General features: G+C 34.0%; 1 protein-coding gene across 4 annotated transcripts in view; it reads left to right on the top strand.

Moving 5' to 3' along the window:
* Window positions 1-16,710, top strand: part of LOC118203728 (putative sodium-dependent multivitamin transporter) — a 58,057-nt gene extending 41,347 nt beyond the window's left edge. The window contains exons 11-13 of one of the 4 annotated variants that reach the window (XM_085822364.1): window positions 3,176-3,276; window positions 8,017-8,148; window positions 14,084-16,710. In XM_085822364.1, coding sequence (XP_085678490.1) covers window positions 3,176-3,276; window positions 8,017-8,148; window positions 14,084-14,136 — 286 coding nt within the window. In that variant the 3' untranslated portion in view covers window positions 14,137-16,710. Of the gene's footprint in view, window positions 1-1,352; window positions 1,722-3,175; window positions 3,277-8,016; window positions 8,151-14,083 lie in introns of those variants that run through there. The other 3 variants (XM_035376013.2, XM_085822366.1, XM_035376014.2) reach the window with 3 other exon arrangements.
* The last annotated feature ends 1,700 nt before the right edge of the window (window positions 16,711-18,410 follow it).

Below are 18,410 nucleotides of genomic sequence, written 5' to 3'. Positions count from 1 at the left end.
GATCACTACTAAAATGGAGAATCTGCTACGCTCAGCACAAAGACCATTCCTCCTGAGCATTACCCGAGGATATAAAACCTCGCGCACTAATGCTCTAAACGTGATTTCAGGACTACCGCCTCTGCATCTCTTAGCTCAGCGCGAGAGTGCAATAGTGCGAGTGCTCCGACTCAAAGAGACAATAAGTTTATGGGATAGGACTTATGTTTATACTGACTATGAGCAAAGCATTCCCGAGCCACCTTGCCACCCGGCCGAATTCAATATCTCGATTAACTGCAATCTACACCGATGGTTCCAAAGGAGAATGTGGCACCGGTAGCGGATACTGTGCCCTACTTGGGAACCAGATCTTAAAGACCTGGGAAAGAAAGCTTAAGCACCACAACTCAGTTTTTCAGGCTGAACTGATTGCATTACAAGCTGCACTTGTCTACGCACTGGAAAATAACTATTCCAGTATATATTCAGACTCAGCCTCTAGCCTCCAGGCAATCCAAGGCAAATGTAGTAAAAATCCACTCGTCAGGGCCATACAAAAACTCTTACTAAGAACACCTAAATGCTATAGGCCTGAACTCCAGTGGGTACCTGCCCACACTGGAATACTGGGTAATGAAATTGCAGATGCAATAGCCAAAAGAGCAGCAACTGACCCCCACGTTCTCACAGTTGACGTGCCTCTCCCGGGTTCGTTCTTAAAAGCTGAGCTCGAGAGAGAATTACTTAAACGTTGGCAACATCTGTGGGAGAGAGAAACCACCGGCAGAAGAGTTTACAGATTTTTTCCAAAAGGCTGCCGGCTTCTAAAATCAGGCTCGTCTCACTTCACTCAGTATCTAACAGGACATGGTCCCTTCATGACTTACCTGCATCGCTTCAGACGACGCGAAAACGAGCATTGCTCATGCGGAATGGTAGGAGATCCGGACCACTATCTGTTCGCTTGCAGAGAGACCGCTAAATATCATCTTAGGCAACCAGTAGCAAACCACATCCATGCATGGGCTGAAGCTACTTCAAAAAATCGCAATGCATTGAAACGCATATGCGATTGCATAAACATTGCACGCATAATCTCAGACAGGCTGGAGTAATTCTCAGCCACCATCCTCGTCACCAGCACAGCCCGTGTATGCTCTGTACCTGTAGCGAACTAATTTTATCTTAAGTTAGCTTATTCGGCTTTTCTTATTCCCTGTATATATTTATCTTCTTGAACTGTAAACCTTGAATTATGAACCTTGAACTATGTATTTTGCCTTATTTTATGTATTGTTTCCACTGTTTTGCCTTTTTTTTATTTTATGCATTGTTTTACTTTCTAGTTTTTTACTTCTTATTACTTTTAGTATTTGTAACCACCTATCCATTACTCTGTAAATATGTAACTGGAATTGTTCTTCACGCCCGCAATGTTCCATCATGCACTATCGTCTTCGTCCAGCATTTGTTTGCACTGCCCCCAGCAGTCGTCTTGAGCACAATATGTATTTATAAGTGTGTCTTTTGTTCAAGTTATTTCCGTCAGCGGGGCTACCTGGCCGATATGCTAACTACCCAGTGGACCGGCTGCCTCGCTGTCGGTGGAAAGAAAGAAAGAAAGAAAGCTTATAATTACGGAATTAAAGAAAATGACAATTAAAAACATTCTATTGCATTCTTTTAAAATTTTGTCTTTCAAACTAAAAATTTTGTTGTATATTTAAATGAGAGTTTGCTCTTTCTTTCATAGGAAATAAATAAATAGCTACAACTTAAATGCATCCTTACAGTTTAATTTTACAACCTATACATCTAAAATTTTGCTTAATGATTATTCATACAATAGAGACGAAATGCTTCAGATTGCATTAATTTATCATTATGCCTACTTATATTTATAACTAATATATTTTGTGATTACAAACACAGGTGCTTCTCGATGAGGCTGCAGGTCTAATAGTTTGAATGTTAGTTGAAAATATTCAGCGTCCAGCATACATATCACAGTCTTGCAATTAAATTAGAACAGAGTTTCGCAACTGATATATCGCGAATTTCCACGAAGTGAATCACAAAATTTTCGAATTCAAGTATGGGAATCAGTGAAAACGTTAGTTGCACTCGCATAATAAAAAAGGATATATAAAACGCATATGACATTCTTTTATTTACACGAACGCACACTGAAAAATTTAATTTTGCACAATCGTCAGCTTATGTGTTCCCTCAGTGTGGTATAATAATCTCTATACCTTGTTTGAAGTATTCCCATCCAACTTTCCATACGTATTTCCTATCTGTTCTGACTTTTTCATCGGAGTGATATTACACTTTCACTTGTTTCTCCTATCAAAAGCCTAAGCACAGGGAATATGCAAAACGCGAGATCAGGGACAATCGTGTTTCTTCGTATTCCATTAGATTCCATATTCCATTTTTCTAACAAATTTTGTTCTAAACTAAATAGTTCTACAAAATCATTACTCTAACTTTTTTAAAGGAACTATGTGCAGTGTTGCCAGATACATTCACGAATATATCGCTTTGCAAAAACATTTTTGGATAAATGGAAATTACTTTTTCACCTACCAGCATATCAAATTTTAAAAATCTTTCCCTCTTCCACATTTATAAGTCCGCGAGTTAGCCTTTTCTAGAAATACAGTAATGAAATCTGAAGAAAAAGTGAATCTTTAAGAGAATTTGTTGATAAACGTGTGATGTGCGACGATGAACTGTCATCGTCCCATATCTAATTGAAATGTTCACTTTAGACAAAAACTGCCATGGATTTGGGAATAAACAGAAAAGAAAGAAAATATAAAAAGTTGAACTTTGATAAGATGAAATTTCAGGGAGCCAGAGAAAGATTTATGAGGACGTCTAAGGTGGCATCGAGATTTTTGAGAGACACTGCGCTCTATGGGACTTATAAATCAACTAATTAATTTTTAAAAATTAGTAAATTACTTCAGACAGGAGCTCTCAAACCTTTAGGTGACATAGACCGCTCACTTTATAAATCTTTCATTATTGCCAGTAAAAGAAATTTCCAAAAGATCGAAAATTTGATTTATCGAAAAGAGTAAAATCTGATTTTGAATTCAATATTTTATATTCAGTTCATAATAAAAATCTTTACTTACCAAAGTTCTACTCGTTTTTTTCTTCGATTAAATTTTATTTTCAGAGATACCTTCCATATCTCCTACATGTGGATAACTCCTCTTGCGATGATTGTTTGCTTCATCATTGCATACATTAGTAGCGTTATTGTGCTCTGTTTTCGAAGTAAGATACTTCCTTTCTTTAATTCGATACTAATTTTCCTTTCTTGAGAAATGTTTTATCTGTTGCTTGTTTCTGTTTGCACGTAAATGATTTCCATCTTTATTATTTTATGCATTTTCTCACTTGGATACAAAAATTTCCTTCATTATACCTATTCATGTATTATATTGTGCAAGAATTTGTTTTATAATTTTTACTGATTTTCGTAACTTCCATAGGAGACATCACAATGTTACCAAAAACCAAAATATTTCTCTATGTTTGACAGTATCGGTACTTTTAAGAATAAAATGCAAAGTGCATGCATAGTTACGCTGACTGAAGAGGAAATTCATATGGTTCAGCAAGTAATATTCTTCTATACGCACTATGTATTGAACTAGATTATTTATTAAACTCTATATACTAATGGATAATGTGAGTTTATCAGATGCCGAAAAGAGGTAATTTTGTAGTCTGGTCAAGCGAAATATAGATTTAAAACACAGAGTCCACACACAAAATATAAATTGTAGAAAATGCTTCGAAGCTATTGAAAACCTAATATAAAAATTTTGAAACAATCATAAAGTTTTCAAGTTTAAATCCCACCACCTTAAATCTTTAAGTGTTTAAAACAGCAGGTAATATTTGAAAGTTTACTTTTACAACCAGATATAGATAATAATCAGGAAGAAGAAGATAAATTCATTTAAATATTAACTCTCTGAGAAGATAAGCGTTTTGATTACGCTCATGAAGATTTCAGCTTATACGAAATTTCTTCGTTAAATTTCTGTAACTGCCTTTTTCTAAAATTTATTTTCATTATTTTCTGTTTATTAAGTTAACATCTACTTCATTACAGTATTTTAAATAATAAGGTAATATATATATATATATAATTAGAAAACAATTTTTAACAGAAGCTGCTTGCATACTTTTGCAAAGAAAGCAGTAATATACTGCTTGTTTTCGGCGGCTGATCGCGAAGCTGTGTTGTAGCTGTACATCCTCGCATTTCTTTACAAACGATGAACTGAGTGTGAGGAAAGGCACTTTGACTTGATGACACTTTTTTGATGGTCACTGTCACCGATAAGAAACATTTCCGGGAAGATGTGAATTTTCGAATAAATACGGATGAGTTCCGATGCAAAACCAATCTGTATGAGGAAGTGCGGAAAAACTGTATATCATAATTGAAGAACATGCTGAGCGGAGTACAAAGTTTAGTTACCACTAATGCATCGAAGTCTGGCGTTAGAATAGCTGCAGTAAGCGAGATAGCAATGGTTCTCAGCGAACCCATCCCCCAGTAGGAACTCGATTTTCCTTTTCGAGGTTTGGGTTCTTTACAGACTTATGGAAAATTTAAACGAGAAAGAAGAAGTCATTATTCTTACGGGCTCTGTGTCTGTGACTAATGCAATAAGATGTGTTCATAAAAGTTCCAGTTCTCTAATCCTAAAGCTATATGAGCGGCTGAAAGCTTTCCGCTATATTAGCATTTTCTGTGTTCCGGCCACAAAAGGATAGAAACAAGAAAGAAGAATGCGCAAGTGTTTGATGCACTTTCAGATGAGGATCCTTGTAGCTTTCTGTCTAAGGTTATCGAAAACGAAATGGCTAATATGTGGTTGAGGTCAGATATAGGCCACAGATTCAGCTGTTGCGATAGTAAGGATTTAAGCATTAGCCAAGGTGACGGAAGTCGCGATCAGCAGAGCGAGGCTGCAGGTGATGAATACAAGCCAGCACTGGTACAGATATCGGAGGACGTACTCACCATATTGTGATACATGCTACGTGATTAGTAACAACCGAACACGCAATTATTTATTGCAAGAAGCACGATAGGGCTAGAAGCATTGTATTGGAAAAGATGAGACTGGAAAATTTGATCTTTTGGCTAACCTTTCGTTTCACTGTAACGGGAATCCTTAAAGGTATCATATCCTGGGTAACTTTATCACCAGTTGCATTTAGAAAAAACTTTGTAGTGATTAATTTAAGAAAAAAAGATTGTTATTGAACATTCGTCTACTGTGAAGTAGAGGGAATGAGCCCTTACCGTTAAATAACGTAAGTAGTACAGCGCATTTGGAACGAAAGGTAGGCAAGGTTTTACAACGAAGAAGAATACATTTTACAGCAGCTATGTCTAACACATCGAATACAGATACGAATTTAAAAGTTGCTAATAACTATTGATTGCGAAAAAAATGCAAGCCAATTGTAGCAATAATTAGCTTGCTTTAAAAATATGCAAAAAGATGCTTTAGAAATTATAAAAAAAAAAAAAAAAAAAAAAATTAAGAAGCGTAGAACGCAGCAAAGTAATCTTCTCTCTTGATATCTGTCTCCTTTCTTGTAATGTAACTGCGTTATAAGACATTTTCTCTCTTCTTCCTGCATACATTCTTGGTGTAACGGCAGCACACGTGGCGCGTATTGAGAGATCTATGTTCGAGTCCAGGTAAGGGCATTGCTCATTTTTCACGTCTCCAGCATCAAACCTCTAATGACGCTACAGTGTGTTCAAAAATTTAATGTAAGCATTTGCAGAACTACAGTTTACCTGTATACAAGTGGCAGTTCTCCAAGTATAAATGAATTTTTGGCAAGGCAGTTACATTTCTATAACACATAAGGAAATATGTTTGTCAACTTTCCCCGTCGTTAACCTGGGAGAGGTGGTACCTCAACTAGGCTCCGAACATCGCTCATTCTGTAATGTCTGGACTCTTTTTGTTTCGGGGGGGGAGGGCTGTCATCTCAAAATGCTCGTTTTTGAGATTTCCTTTATATACGACGAGGAACTCGTCGCCAGAATTTCGTGTGTTCGAGTAAGTCCGCTAGTCTGTCTGTCGACATTGTGTGTTAGCGGTTGCTCTTTTAAACAGTTGCTATCACTATACACGGTTAAAATTCCTTTTTTTAATCTTGCAGGGCTTTATTGGGTCTATGGGTCAAACTTTTGACTTCACCATTTAACGGTTTCTAACGCTTATACTTTACATTTTCTACCTTGCTTTCTGCAGAAAAAACAAAACAAAAAGAAAATTATTACTATGTGTTCTGTCACTTTTTCTGGGTCTGTGCCATCTCTTTTAAAATATCCTGTGTGAGTAACTAATTATTAGTCACTAACTTAATCATCATATAAACAAACTGATGACTTTATTTGGAAATATATGTTAGTGAAATAATGAGAAAGCAACTTCGGTAAATCAGAGACAATATTTGCATGAATCAGAATACCAAAAATGTCAGCGATACCAAAAAAAAAATTGCAAACAGTTATGCTAAATGACATGCAATGTTAAAAAGAAACTGAACAATCGAAGTAAAATGACTTTTTAAAGTATGTAAATATAACTTTATTTGGCAATGCATTGTCTTTTGTGATTCGAAAACACTTCACATATTGCCAAATTTATCAGCAAGCTCGAATTTTGCCATCGAAAGCTATATATTGAATAACTTAGCATCGAAAGCTATACATTGAATAACTTTTCTTGATTATATATAAGGATTTAGTTAATAAAATATAAATGATATGCTCTTTTGGAGGGTACAGAATATGCTGCACTTTTTAAAATCTGCCTGAAGTTTAGGAGTAATAGAAATGTATTGTTAATTAGAAAAAAATTAACATTAGACAACAGATTAATCATATACAAATCCGTATTCCGTTTCATCCTTTGGTTTGTATATACTGTCTCAATGTTTGTTTTCAAAATCCATGTGAAGTAACTCTAACGCACTTAAAATGTCATATTTGGACTACATGTAAATATATCTTTGTATATCTGAAATAAAATCATACACAAGGTGCACAACATTCAAATACTTGAATATTTCACGTCAAAATTTAGCATTTTATAACAACTGTCATTAATAAGTTCATAACGAATTTATTTCTGGTCTTTATTAGAATATTTCAGTGCACGTGGTCCACCAAAATTTTAACGGATAAGAACTCAAAACACTGGCAGTTTGACCAGGGCTCGATAACTATTGTAGCTGTATGTCGCTTTTGTGGTTTTCTGTATGTGGAATGTGAATACATGCTAGTTTCTTTTTTAATGTCCTAAATGAAAGCATCTCTTCCGTTAGGTAACCCTAGTATGTTTTGCTGATCTAAATCAAACTAAACTAGTCAGTCCCACGTAATAGATTATTTGAATGAGAGCAAAGTGGGTGACGATTATCGGCCTAGTGACAGGACCATGAACGACATTTATGAAAACTAGCTCTTGTTCGCCTTACACATGTAAAAAACTACGAAAATCTCATGTAGTCAGTTCGTTCGATGGGATTCGAATCTACGTAGAACTACCAATGTTCAGCGATTTTACCACTTTACTGCTAAGTGGCTACGCATGTAACCAAAAGAGTATTCAAGCTTCCACAATACAATAGATTACTAACATTTTAATCTAAAATTGCTTCATTTACTTACTGGATTTATCTGTAAAATTTAATATACTTATTTAATTTAATTTATCTAACTTTTTTACGAATCCTTTTTAAATTTATTAGTATGACTCATAGACGATTAATGTCATAATTAGTAAATGCTCACATAATGTATTGCTCGTTCATAACCAAAAACACGCTAAAATGGTGATGGCTAGTTTTGAAACTTGAAGAGATTTTACTTCTCGCACTTCCTTCTTCCTTTAAAAAATTGATTTACTTGTACTATTATAACGTAAGTAACTGTATTTCAGTATTCGGACATTAACTTTTCAGGTAAACCAGAAGTACCTGTGGAATATTTGAGCCCAATACGGCGTTGGTTTTCTGAACGAAATATAATCAAAAGAAAAGACCGCTTCAAGATTTCTTCAATATCTAAACCTACTATTCCACTTTCAGAGCTTAGTAAGTAATTTTTAAATTCCTGATTAACTTAACAGGAAGGAAATATTAAAGCAAACCGTTAAATTTTATTTGCATACCATACTCGAACTAAAATTCAAGTTGTATGTTTGCAAAAAGTACGAACTTTGCCATATTATCAGAGACAATTATATATTATTCAATATATATTTGAGATATATATTGAAATTATATAAGATAATATTAAAATACAGTAGAAATAATATACTGAAAATTTGAAAATATTTTTACAGGAAATTAAATATTCAGTTTTGAAAATTGTTTCTTGAAAAATTACCAATTCAATAAATGCCTATAAATACTTAAGGTTTGCATAATGAAGCTGAGTTAAGGCGCTGTTCGCTTAAGCTTTCAATCTAAACTTTTTGTAATCATTAAAAATTTGTTAAGAGTACTTCGTTTAATAATAGTTATTTATTGTTGACAGCAGTTGATGTCGACCATTTTCAGCAAATAAAAGCTGTCGCCCAACAGGGCAATTTAGATTCAGTAATGCATAAATGTAGCGTTACAGCATATTCGTAAGATCTTGGGTTTAGTTTTATGTAATCCTTATACTTAACAAGCCAGATTAGTTTTTGTAAATGGAGATGTAAGTTAGCTACTAGTTTCCTATTTTCCTTTTGTATTTTGGAAAAAATAATTAAAATTTGGTGGCCTGCCTTCTACAGAACTGCGAGCAATATAGTATTTTCAAAGTTACGGGAGTGGTTAAACAGCATACTCAAAAACTAAGGCAGATTGAGGAGTTCGACGAAATAGTGTAAAAGACACCGTGAAACTTTTGTATTTAAGTGAATTTATAGGGTGTTATATTCATAACGTGACTAATTTGTTGCAATTTTAAACTCCATTAGGAATTTTTGTCGATAGAATGATTAGCTGTAGTTTTAATAAATTTGTTTTTCAGAAAATGTCAGACCCTGAACTCATTTATTTAAGTTCATTATCTGCTGTATTCGTAGCTCGTATCTGTTAAATTACCTAATTAAATTAAGAGGGATTTGTTCCTTTAAACTTCCACCGAAATGGTTATCATACTCTAACTTCCGCGTTCGCCAGGAAAACTCGTAAGTACTGATTGAATTAATATTATTGATCATGGTTTGAAAGTTTCCTGTTCTATTTAAACTAATTTTTATTTCTGCAATATCAATTCAAAAGTCTTAATGTATGTAGTACATCTCAGTTTCCAACAGCAGGTTTTGATAAAAAGTGTTCAATTCATGTTCACATTCTGGTGTGTGTGATTATGGCAAAGCCTCGAGGGCTATCTGCCTAAGAGGAGAGATGCCTTCGTGGAGGACTTTCTAAGGGAAACTGGCTCGTATACACATTACACATGGGAAAAACCATGAAAACACCCATGCAGCCAGCCCGTTCGCGGGATTCGAACCTCGGACCGAACTACCAGTGTTAAGCGATTTGACCGCTCGGCTGCTCGTGGGCTCATGTTCACATTCTGGAAAGTTGTAACTTGTCAGCCATTCAGATAAGGCTTCTTATTTAACAAGGAGATTTTTGTAAAAATAAAATTGTTTGAAACAATGCCTAACTTCCCCACATAAAATTTCATGTTAGGTTGACAAACTGCGTTGGATAATTCAGCTTTTCAGATATTACATCCAAAACGCGGTTCCGGAAAATGGTATTATAAAAGAACGCAGCTTTAGGCTGTTAAATTTTAATGCTGGTAAGCATTTAGCGATTTACAGCGCGATGTCAGAGAAGAACCAAGTATTTGCTATTAAAATCTCTCTTCAAATTAATGGTATGCCTCGAAAGCTTCGCATGCTGAACAAATGCCTAGTAGAGGTGTATGAAATAAAGTTGAACTTTTAAGCAAATGGAGGAAAAAGGCCATAAATGTTACTTTAAATCCTGCTGTCAGTGCTGAATAATTTGCACCTTCAAAGAATATCAAGAACTAATAGAGTAGCAGATTTAGTGTTGAAGAACTAGAGTATAGCAGATTTGATAAGAATTTTTGGAAGATTCCTTAATTTATACATGCCGGTTCCTTACGCCTTGGCAAAGCAAGTTATTGGGGAAAGGAGAGTTGGACACATGTCTACGAGGGACAGAACAGAAAGTGATTAATTTTGAACTTGTAAAAGCCTGTTAGAGCTAGATATAGAGAGTTGAAGACTAGTCTCACGAATAACGGTTCTAAAGACATCACTTTCGATGACTGACTGTATCTATCATCGATGCTGATGCCAATTTATAGTTTCATGATATCTACATACTGAAAAAATGTAGATTTATTTTGCCAAGTTTAAATTAATGAAGAAATTTAAGGCGGCGCAACAATTTGGGTAGGGTTTATATAAGTTTTCTAGGAATCAGTTTCGTCCATGAAGAACTCTATATACACTCTTTTGGGAAAAAAAACAAAAGCGCCATGAAGAACGTGATTGCTTTATAAAAGTTAAATATGCGTAAAAATCATATAAGTTTGCTCGGAATCAGTTTCGTCCATGAAGAACTCCGTATACACTCTTTCGAGAAAAAAAACAAAAGCGCCATGAAGAACGTGATTGCTTTATAGATGTTAAATAAGCGTAAAAATCATGCACGGGTAATGAGATGATTAAACATTCAAGGTCATAGGCCCGATCAGTGGCTAGCAATTGCACATTGAATATTTAATTTAGCAATTGGTGAAAACCCTCCCTGGCACAGATGAATGTTTGTTTACGTTGAGATAAGGAGTCGTAAAGATTTCTAATCTCACCCTGCGATACTTTCTGCCAGGCATTCCTCAACTGTTACTCCAGATCTGCGGCATTTCGAGGTACTCGAATCTGGCGGTGTACTATATCCCATATGTGTTCGATTAGCAAAAGGTCTGGTGAACTTTCTGCCCAAGGAAGAATAGCAACAGCTCGAGAGTAGAGATACGCGAGGTGTATGGGGTCTAGCGTTATGCTGTTGGAAATGGCTGTAGGATGGCATGGTGTGAAGAGCAATGCAAAGAACCGCAGGATGACATCAACATATCGTTCGGCTGTTGGTCGTAAGATAGCACCCCACACCATCACATTAAGGGTAATGGCCCTGCTTCTTTGTAGAAAAAAGGGTTATTGAGACCGCCTATCCTCACACATGGACCCAGTGGTCATCATTATATGATGCCAGTTGCTGGCAGCCATGATAATCGGCTATGAAATCACACCAGATGACTCTGTCAGTGTTATGGGGCTACAGGCAGACGCCTTAAAGAAACCCCGCATCCGCCTAGCGTTGTGAAAAGGTGAAGCTGCCACTGGCGGTGTGGAAGAGGCTTTAGCACGCATTTAGAGGACAATAATGCTACTGGGGCAGTTTGGGCCTGTCATGCAGTCATCCGATCTTGCTTTGCATTCGTGTATCTTCGCCTTGAAGAGTCTTGATTCTTCTGATAAATACTTTGCAGCAACCGTTTTCAGCATCTTTGCGCAGCTGTGCTCTTACAGTGCAGGTGGTGGCTCATTGCTCGGTATGACCAGCCCGCTTCACTCAGCCCTACCATGCGACCACGTTCAAATTCGTTCAGTTGTCTGCAAGGTTTTCGACATCGTCGCCTCGTCATTGGTTTGATCTCCCGGGAACTGCAACGATGACTACAAGAAAAGATAAACCGTATGTTAATTGCTCCTTGTTTTATACAATGCTTGCTACGAAGTAGTAACAGTGGCGCTACAACCGATGTTAACACTCATTGACTTTGAAAATTTAATCATTTCAATACTTGTATACAAAATTTCGAGGAAACTGGATTAATTTTTAAGGCTTGTTTCTTCTTCCTTTTTAGTTAGTTATTTATTTTTGCAAAAAGAACGTATATAATCACTGCCAACAACTCACTAAAAACTGGATGCACACGATATTAAATAAATAAGTGTATATTACAACATTTTGTCCTTTCAGTGTGTGATAGAACACTGCAAAATAAAAAGAGACCAATAAAAGGAAGCAAAAGAAGAGCAGTTTAATGATTAGAAGAAGGAGGGGGGACAAAATTTTCTTCTGTTGCAATGTTGGTTTAATAATTATTTTAGTATTTTAGTTGTTTTCTAAGCTTAAAATAGGAATCTGAACAACATTCTTAGAAACATAAGAGTTGTATGTAGGCAACTGGAAAAGGCATTTTCGAATTTAGAGCTGTATAATTAGAAGCTGAATCAAGTTAAGAACTCAAGATGAATCTCTATATATTTTTTGCTGCTAATTTTCTAATCTTGCTTTTATTTTCAGTACAAATGTGTAATGAAATACATTTTGGGTAATCATATTTTCCACTTGACAGTTTAGTTTCATAGAATGCTAAATATACTTTTACGAGAAGTCCGCCGTAGCTTTTTTAAAAGTTAAACTTTCAGTGAACTGCTTTAGTGCTCCATTATATAATTTGTAAATTATCGGGAATAAGAATATAGCATTTTTCGGACGATAAGAGGCGGATTCTAAGATGCACCCTCAACAGGTGAGATATAATTGTTTCTTACGTAGAAGAGTATTAGCAAGCTATTAATTTTAAATTATTGGTACCATGACTTGTACCAAGTGCATTCTGTTTATCCTCACTCATCTAGCTACTGTCACTTGAATGCAAATAGTGTTGCTATCTTTATTCCTGTCTGTGAAATATTATTGACATTTCATTTCAAAATAAATAAATAAATCCCTTTCAGTACCATTCAATGAGTTACTTATATCATATTTCTTAAAAGCCTTGATAATGGTTTCTCTTTCAATTTTTCCCCGCGAAGTTTTCTTACAGGTGCATAACTTCTTAAACTACCGGCAATTTATTAATTTTTTGCCGTAAAATTGAAACAGATCTTTTTTGACTATTAGTTCTACTCATTATGTATAAAGTTTTAAATGATTTATTAATTGATGCATTTGAGTGTTGTATTTTGATTGTAAATCTTTCAGAAACATGTGATTCTATGTTAATTTCTTCAGGACTCTTCTGTGTTGATTCCGTTTTATGCGTTCTGAATTGGCACTACGATAGCGTTGAAAACATACTACCGCATCAAAAGACATATAGCAATTTTAATATGGCTTCATCACTAAAAACATGGGTATTAGAGTCTGAAAAGCATTGTTATTTAAAAGCGTACATGAAATAATGTACTTTAAAAAATCTATATGCTTTATGTTTCATGTTACTTCATAGCAATTGGATGAAATCTCGTTAACACATTCTAGTTTTCATGGTTTAAAATCTATGTGCATGAAAATATATCTTTTTTCAAAGAAATAATTATTTCTTTCCAAAATTATTAACTTTTTTCCAAAATTATTAACTTCTAAGATTATTAACTTTTTTGGCCCAAAAGGCGTTAGCCCAGAAGGGCTATTAATTTCGTTTTGGCATTTTGCGTCGGTTCGCTATAAATGCCGGTTCTCTTTTCAAATTGTTGCCACCAAATATTAGATCTCTGCATTATATTTAAAGAAATTAAATAATGAAGAATATGCTTGAATTCTCGCACTGTGAAAAAACAACAGTACCTAGAGATATCAAATTTTGAATAACGTAGTCCTCCATTCTAATATGGGCATCTGGAAGGCCACATTTTGAATTTGAAATTTTTTTATTACCTCTTTCATATTTTGTCAAACATTTAAGAATTTTTATTAACAAAATCAACGATTTCAAAGCGAGCAATGGCACCACTATACGAAAAAAAAAATTTTTATCTCCTGCACGCGAGACTGTGTATCGGAAATTCTAAAGATATGCTCTTTTAAATATTTTGTAATATTGCTGTTGAATTAAATTGTATGGTTTAAGTGTGAAGAACATGATATTTCATATGTAAAGGTAACACACAAAACGTTAAAAAAACGCCCCTTTGGGCGTAATATACAATCTGAAAGCTTTCAGATTTTTATATATTTATTATTATTTCTTTTCCAGAATTGAATCGTCAGCTGACAGAAAAGAAGGAGACAGAAAATACAAATCTGTGAAATTAGATTTAAATAATAGTGTGGAAATTAACGGAACATATTGATCTGAAGAATTCAGACTTTCACAATATTGTCAAACGCTTGTTTTGAACGTTTGTTTTATGAAAAAACATATTTGTTTAAGTTTACACTGTAATTTATCAAGTAGCATATATTGCACATTTTGCAAGCGAAAAAAGAATTGGTCGGTTTTACTCTCCTTGTGGAAGAAAAGGACACTTACCCTCCATTTTTAAAAGAGTATAAGTAAGGAGAGAATTGTAATTACAAAGTTATTTAAAAATAAATTATTATATTTCCGAAACTGGGCATATACAGTAATTGAAAATGAAGTTTTTCCCCCTTTCAGCACTTTTTGATTTCTACAATTAAAAAATAAAAAAATTTCTGGGAAAATTTAACTCAGGCTCAGAAAGAAAGGTAAATTGTGAGCAGCATTTGTTCAAAATATGGTGTGAAATCTTTTCAGCTTATACTTTACAGATACGATGAAATTCATGATAGCACAGTGTTAATCAGGAATATGACAATCCGTTTGTTTACATCGTGTGATATTTGACTTTCTGAAAATGATATATGCCGTTGGATGGCTAATTCATTAAACCGAAGTACAGTATGTAACAACAGATTTTTGATTATGCCCTGTCTTCTGTGAAATTTCTGGTTGCTGTAAATAAAGTGGACAACAATTTTGTTAGTTCCGATTCATAGGTCATGAAGATGCTTTCGTGGATTCAGAAATGTATTCAAAAATCAAATAATCTTGCTTACTAGATTCACGTTTTACAGAATTCAAAAGGTCTACGAAGAGACAAGTTTGTAGAAAATTCCTGGATTTCTGTTACATTTGCTTTTATACATGAAAGATTAAAACTATTCAGTGGAATATAGTGTTTAGAAAGACATGAAATCTCCAAAATTAAGCATCTGTCCAAGTATGATCTTCAAATCGAGCAAAAGAGAGTAAGATTTTCCCAACAATGAGAAAAATCATGGTTTCCCTCCTCAAATCTATGACATTAATAACAGTACTTCGTTTAACGAGAACATACGCAGTAGTTTAACGCACATTTCGATACTGAATAAACTGAAAACTTCTACGCGACCATCTTTAAAAGCGGATAGTATTTCTGAGAATACAAATAAATACTGGCATTGAATATTATTGATAGTCATAATTCTCTATGGCATCCACTTTCACGTAAGAGAGAAATCACTTCGAAGTGTGGGATTCTTTTGGGAGGTTTCACAGTAATAGTTGAGCAACTGAAAAAGCTCGACTGAGAAGATTAATGGCCTGAATTTATCAGTTTAAGATATAAACTAATTTCTTCTGCTTCGAGAGAGGGCCTTATGGAAACTGTCTTGTTCCACACTGGCTCCTTTAAAAATGTGATCACTTTTACCTAACATTAAAAGTGGAATCATAGAAGAACATAACTTCTTCATATTTTAAAGATGCTACAGAATATCTTCTTACCTTACGCTGATATCTTTCGTGACTAATAGGAATATTTACTGGAAAGTAGTATTTATGCGAATCTAATGCGCATCCCCATTTTAAAACTTTAAGTAATAAAAAAATTGTTTGTCGGCGAATGTAATGCGCATCAATAGTATGAGGAATTTATTGAATCTTTAGTTGCAAACAGTGCCAATTTCTGTTGCCGCCACAAGCGAACATTGCTCTCAGCTACGTTGAACTCTCTCCCTGCCTTTCTATTGCCATTTTTTTCAGCATAAAGAATTACTTTACGTTTGAAAGTAGCGTCATATGACATTCTTCTCTGTTTGCCCTCCATTTCGTGACTACGTACTCTGCAGTTTGTATCCTCTATGCAATAATGTGTCAACGATAAATGTAACGGTAAATGTAGTCGAGAAATACAGTAATCCATTGTTACAATTTAAATTTGGTCGACGTCATCGGCGAACTTTGCACTCGAATCTAATGCGCACCCCAATTTTGAATACTTCATTTGGCCAAAAACGATGCGCATTAGATTGGCGTAAATACGGTATCTTTTCTCAATTTTTCCCCCTCCCTCCCTTTTTTTCTGTCTCTCTCGCACACACGCGCACATACATTATTTTATACCTTGGAATACATTAAATAAATACGAATAACAAATTGGTTAGCATTGCATTGGCTTCTGTGATGAAACGATGGATAAACCAATGCGAGTGAAATAATTGTTCGATATACTGAATAATAAGAGCTATATATTGATTAAAAAATTATTTGTTGCTGCAGTTTTAACTGTTTCTTCGATGTTCCATTTCGCTCGGCTAAAACGGAGAGTTACAGAAATAAATTTTGGAAATGCAAAATCCTTCTCGTCGTGTTTGCATTGTATGTTACAATTAAAAGTGTTTTAAACTACAGCTTTTAATTGCCCTTTGATGAATAATTATATACTTTGAAAAGTATAGCGAATTCACCAGTAGATGGCAGCACCATCTACTAGCGAATTCGATATCTATTGTAGCCACTTTTCACTAACCGCTTTCTGTGCATGATCTCAGTACTAGTATTAGTATTGTTAAATGATAAATGCTATTAAACATTTAAAATATTCAGTATGGTTTCTTTCCATTATTTTCCTTATCTTTAAATTTATATCTTAATTTAAAAATAGAAATATTTTTAAATTCAAAAATACAAGTATATATTATATATATTATTCTTAATTTAAAAATTCAACAACAGTGTTTGTTCGTTACTGAAGTTTCATTTTCCCATAATTTCAGATTTCGATATTTAAAATGAATTTTAAAGAATTTTCTGTTTTAGTAGATTGTTATAACCAGGCACAATCAATTCATCACTAAAGAAACTTTAAAAATGTATTTTTGATTGTTAAATGTCTCTTCTTTTCGAGAAACTTATTTACTTTTATATTTCTCAAATATAATATGAAATTGACGTTGTTTGTATTACAACCCACTGGTCATGTCAGTTTTTTATTCGAATTTAAATTATCGTTTCTTTTTAGATACTTTTCATTATATGAGTATTGATAAGTTTTGTAAATCACGAAAAACAACTTAAACAGAAACAATAATTTTTAAGTATTCATATATTTTAGTAATTTTTATATTTCCTTTAATTTATTTTAGTTATTCGTCTATTGATAACAGTAACACTAATGTTAGTATTGTGGAATATATTTTAATAAACTGAAAAATGAAACCTGCTTAGTGTTAGGTAAGTCGAAAATACAAAGGCTACAGTCATTTCGTGGTGTGTAGTTCATCCTTGGTACTTCTTTGTGTGTATCACACTCATAACATGCAGAAATTCTTGTAATGCTCTGAATGCATGGAAGACATTTGCGCATAAATGTTGATTCTTGTAAGATAAAAAAATCTGATGTGTACACCACATGACATCCTTGTGCGAAATATTAAATTATAAGCATTTTTTTCTTGCATTTCATTTAAACGTATTGGATTGAATTAAATCTACTTCGTCGATAGCGCATAAACCACAATAGAATAAATGCACTCATCTGAAGAATTATCTAATCGTTGTCACAACTCCTATTCAACAAATATTATAATAAATCTAAAACGATGTATAAAAGAAATTGAACAAACCAAAAAAAAAAAAAAAAAAAAAAAAGAGAGAGAGAGAGTGAGAGAAAGAAACAATTTTTCACAGACGATTCAGTATTTCTCATTCAATTAATTCAGTCCTCTACAAGGCTCAAATATATTAAAAATTCAAAATATCTATATTAAAATTTACGAAGCAAATCTTAAACACTTATTAACTCGAATAAATTCCAGAACGGATTAAACATGATGTACTTCGCAATAATAAAAGAAGGCGTTATCGTTGTTGTTGCGAAGCTTAGTTTCTCTGGATTGGCAATAAATCACTATTTTGCCAAGTTTGAAATGTAAAAAACATGACCGCCATGGCAAAAATAATTAGGCTTAGATGCACTCGCACAACTTTTAAATTGCTGATAATTCTATAAATATTGCATACAGATTTACTAAAGGCATAAAAACCTTAACCGGAAGATAAGAACAACATAATTCAATTATTTTTAAAGCGAAAAATGCACAATTTACAAACATATAAGAATAAAGAAACTGAGATCACCGAGCCGCCTAACAAAGTGGATATATATTTATATATATATCACATACATATATTTATATGCTTTGCTTTTGATGCGGCCGATTGCAACCAAAATGCGAGGTGCAAATCTACATGTTATAACAGTCCTACATACAAAATTTCAACGTTCTGAGGCTACTCG

The sequence above is a fragment of the Stegodyphus dumicola genome, chromosome 8, assembly GCF_044657685.1.
Source record: "Stegodyphus dumicola isolate Sdum_Otavi_A_Nest chromosome 8, ASM4465768v1".
Taxonomy (NCBI): domain Eukaryota; kingdom Metazoa; phylum Arthropoda; class Arachnida; order Araneae; family Eresidae; genus Stegodyphus; species Stegodyphus dumicola.
The sequence above is the reverse complement of the archived record's forward strand: the minus strand, read 5'-3'. Positions and strand labels throughout refer to the sequence as shown.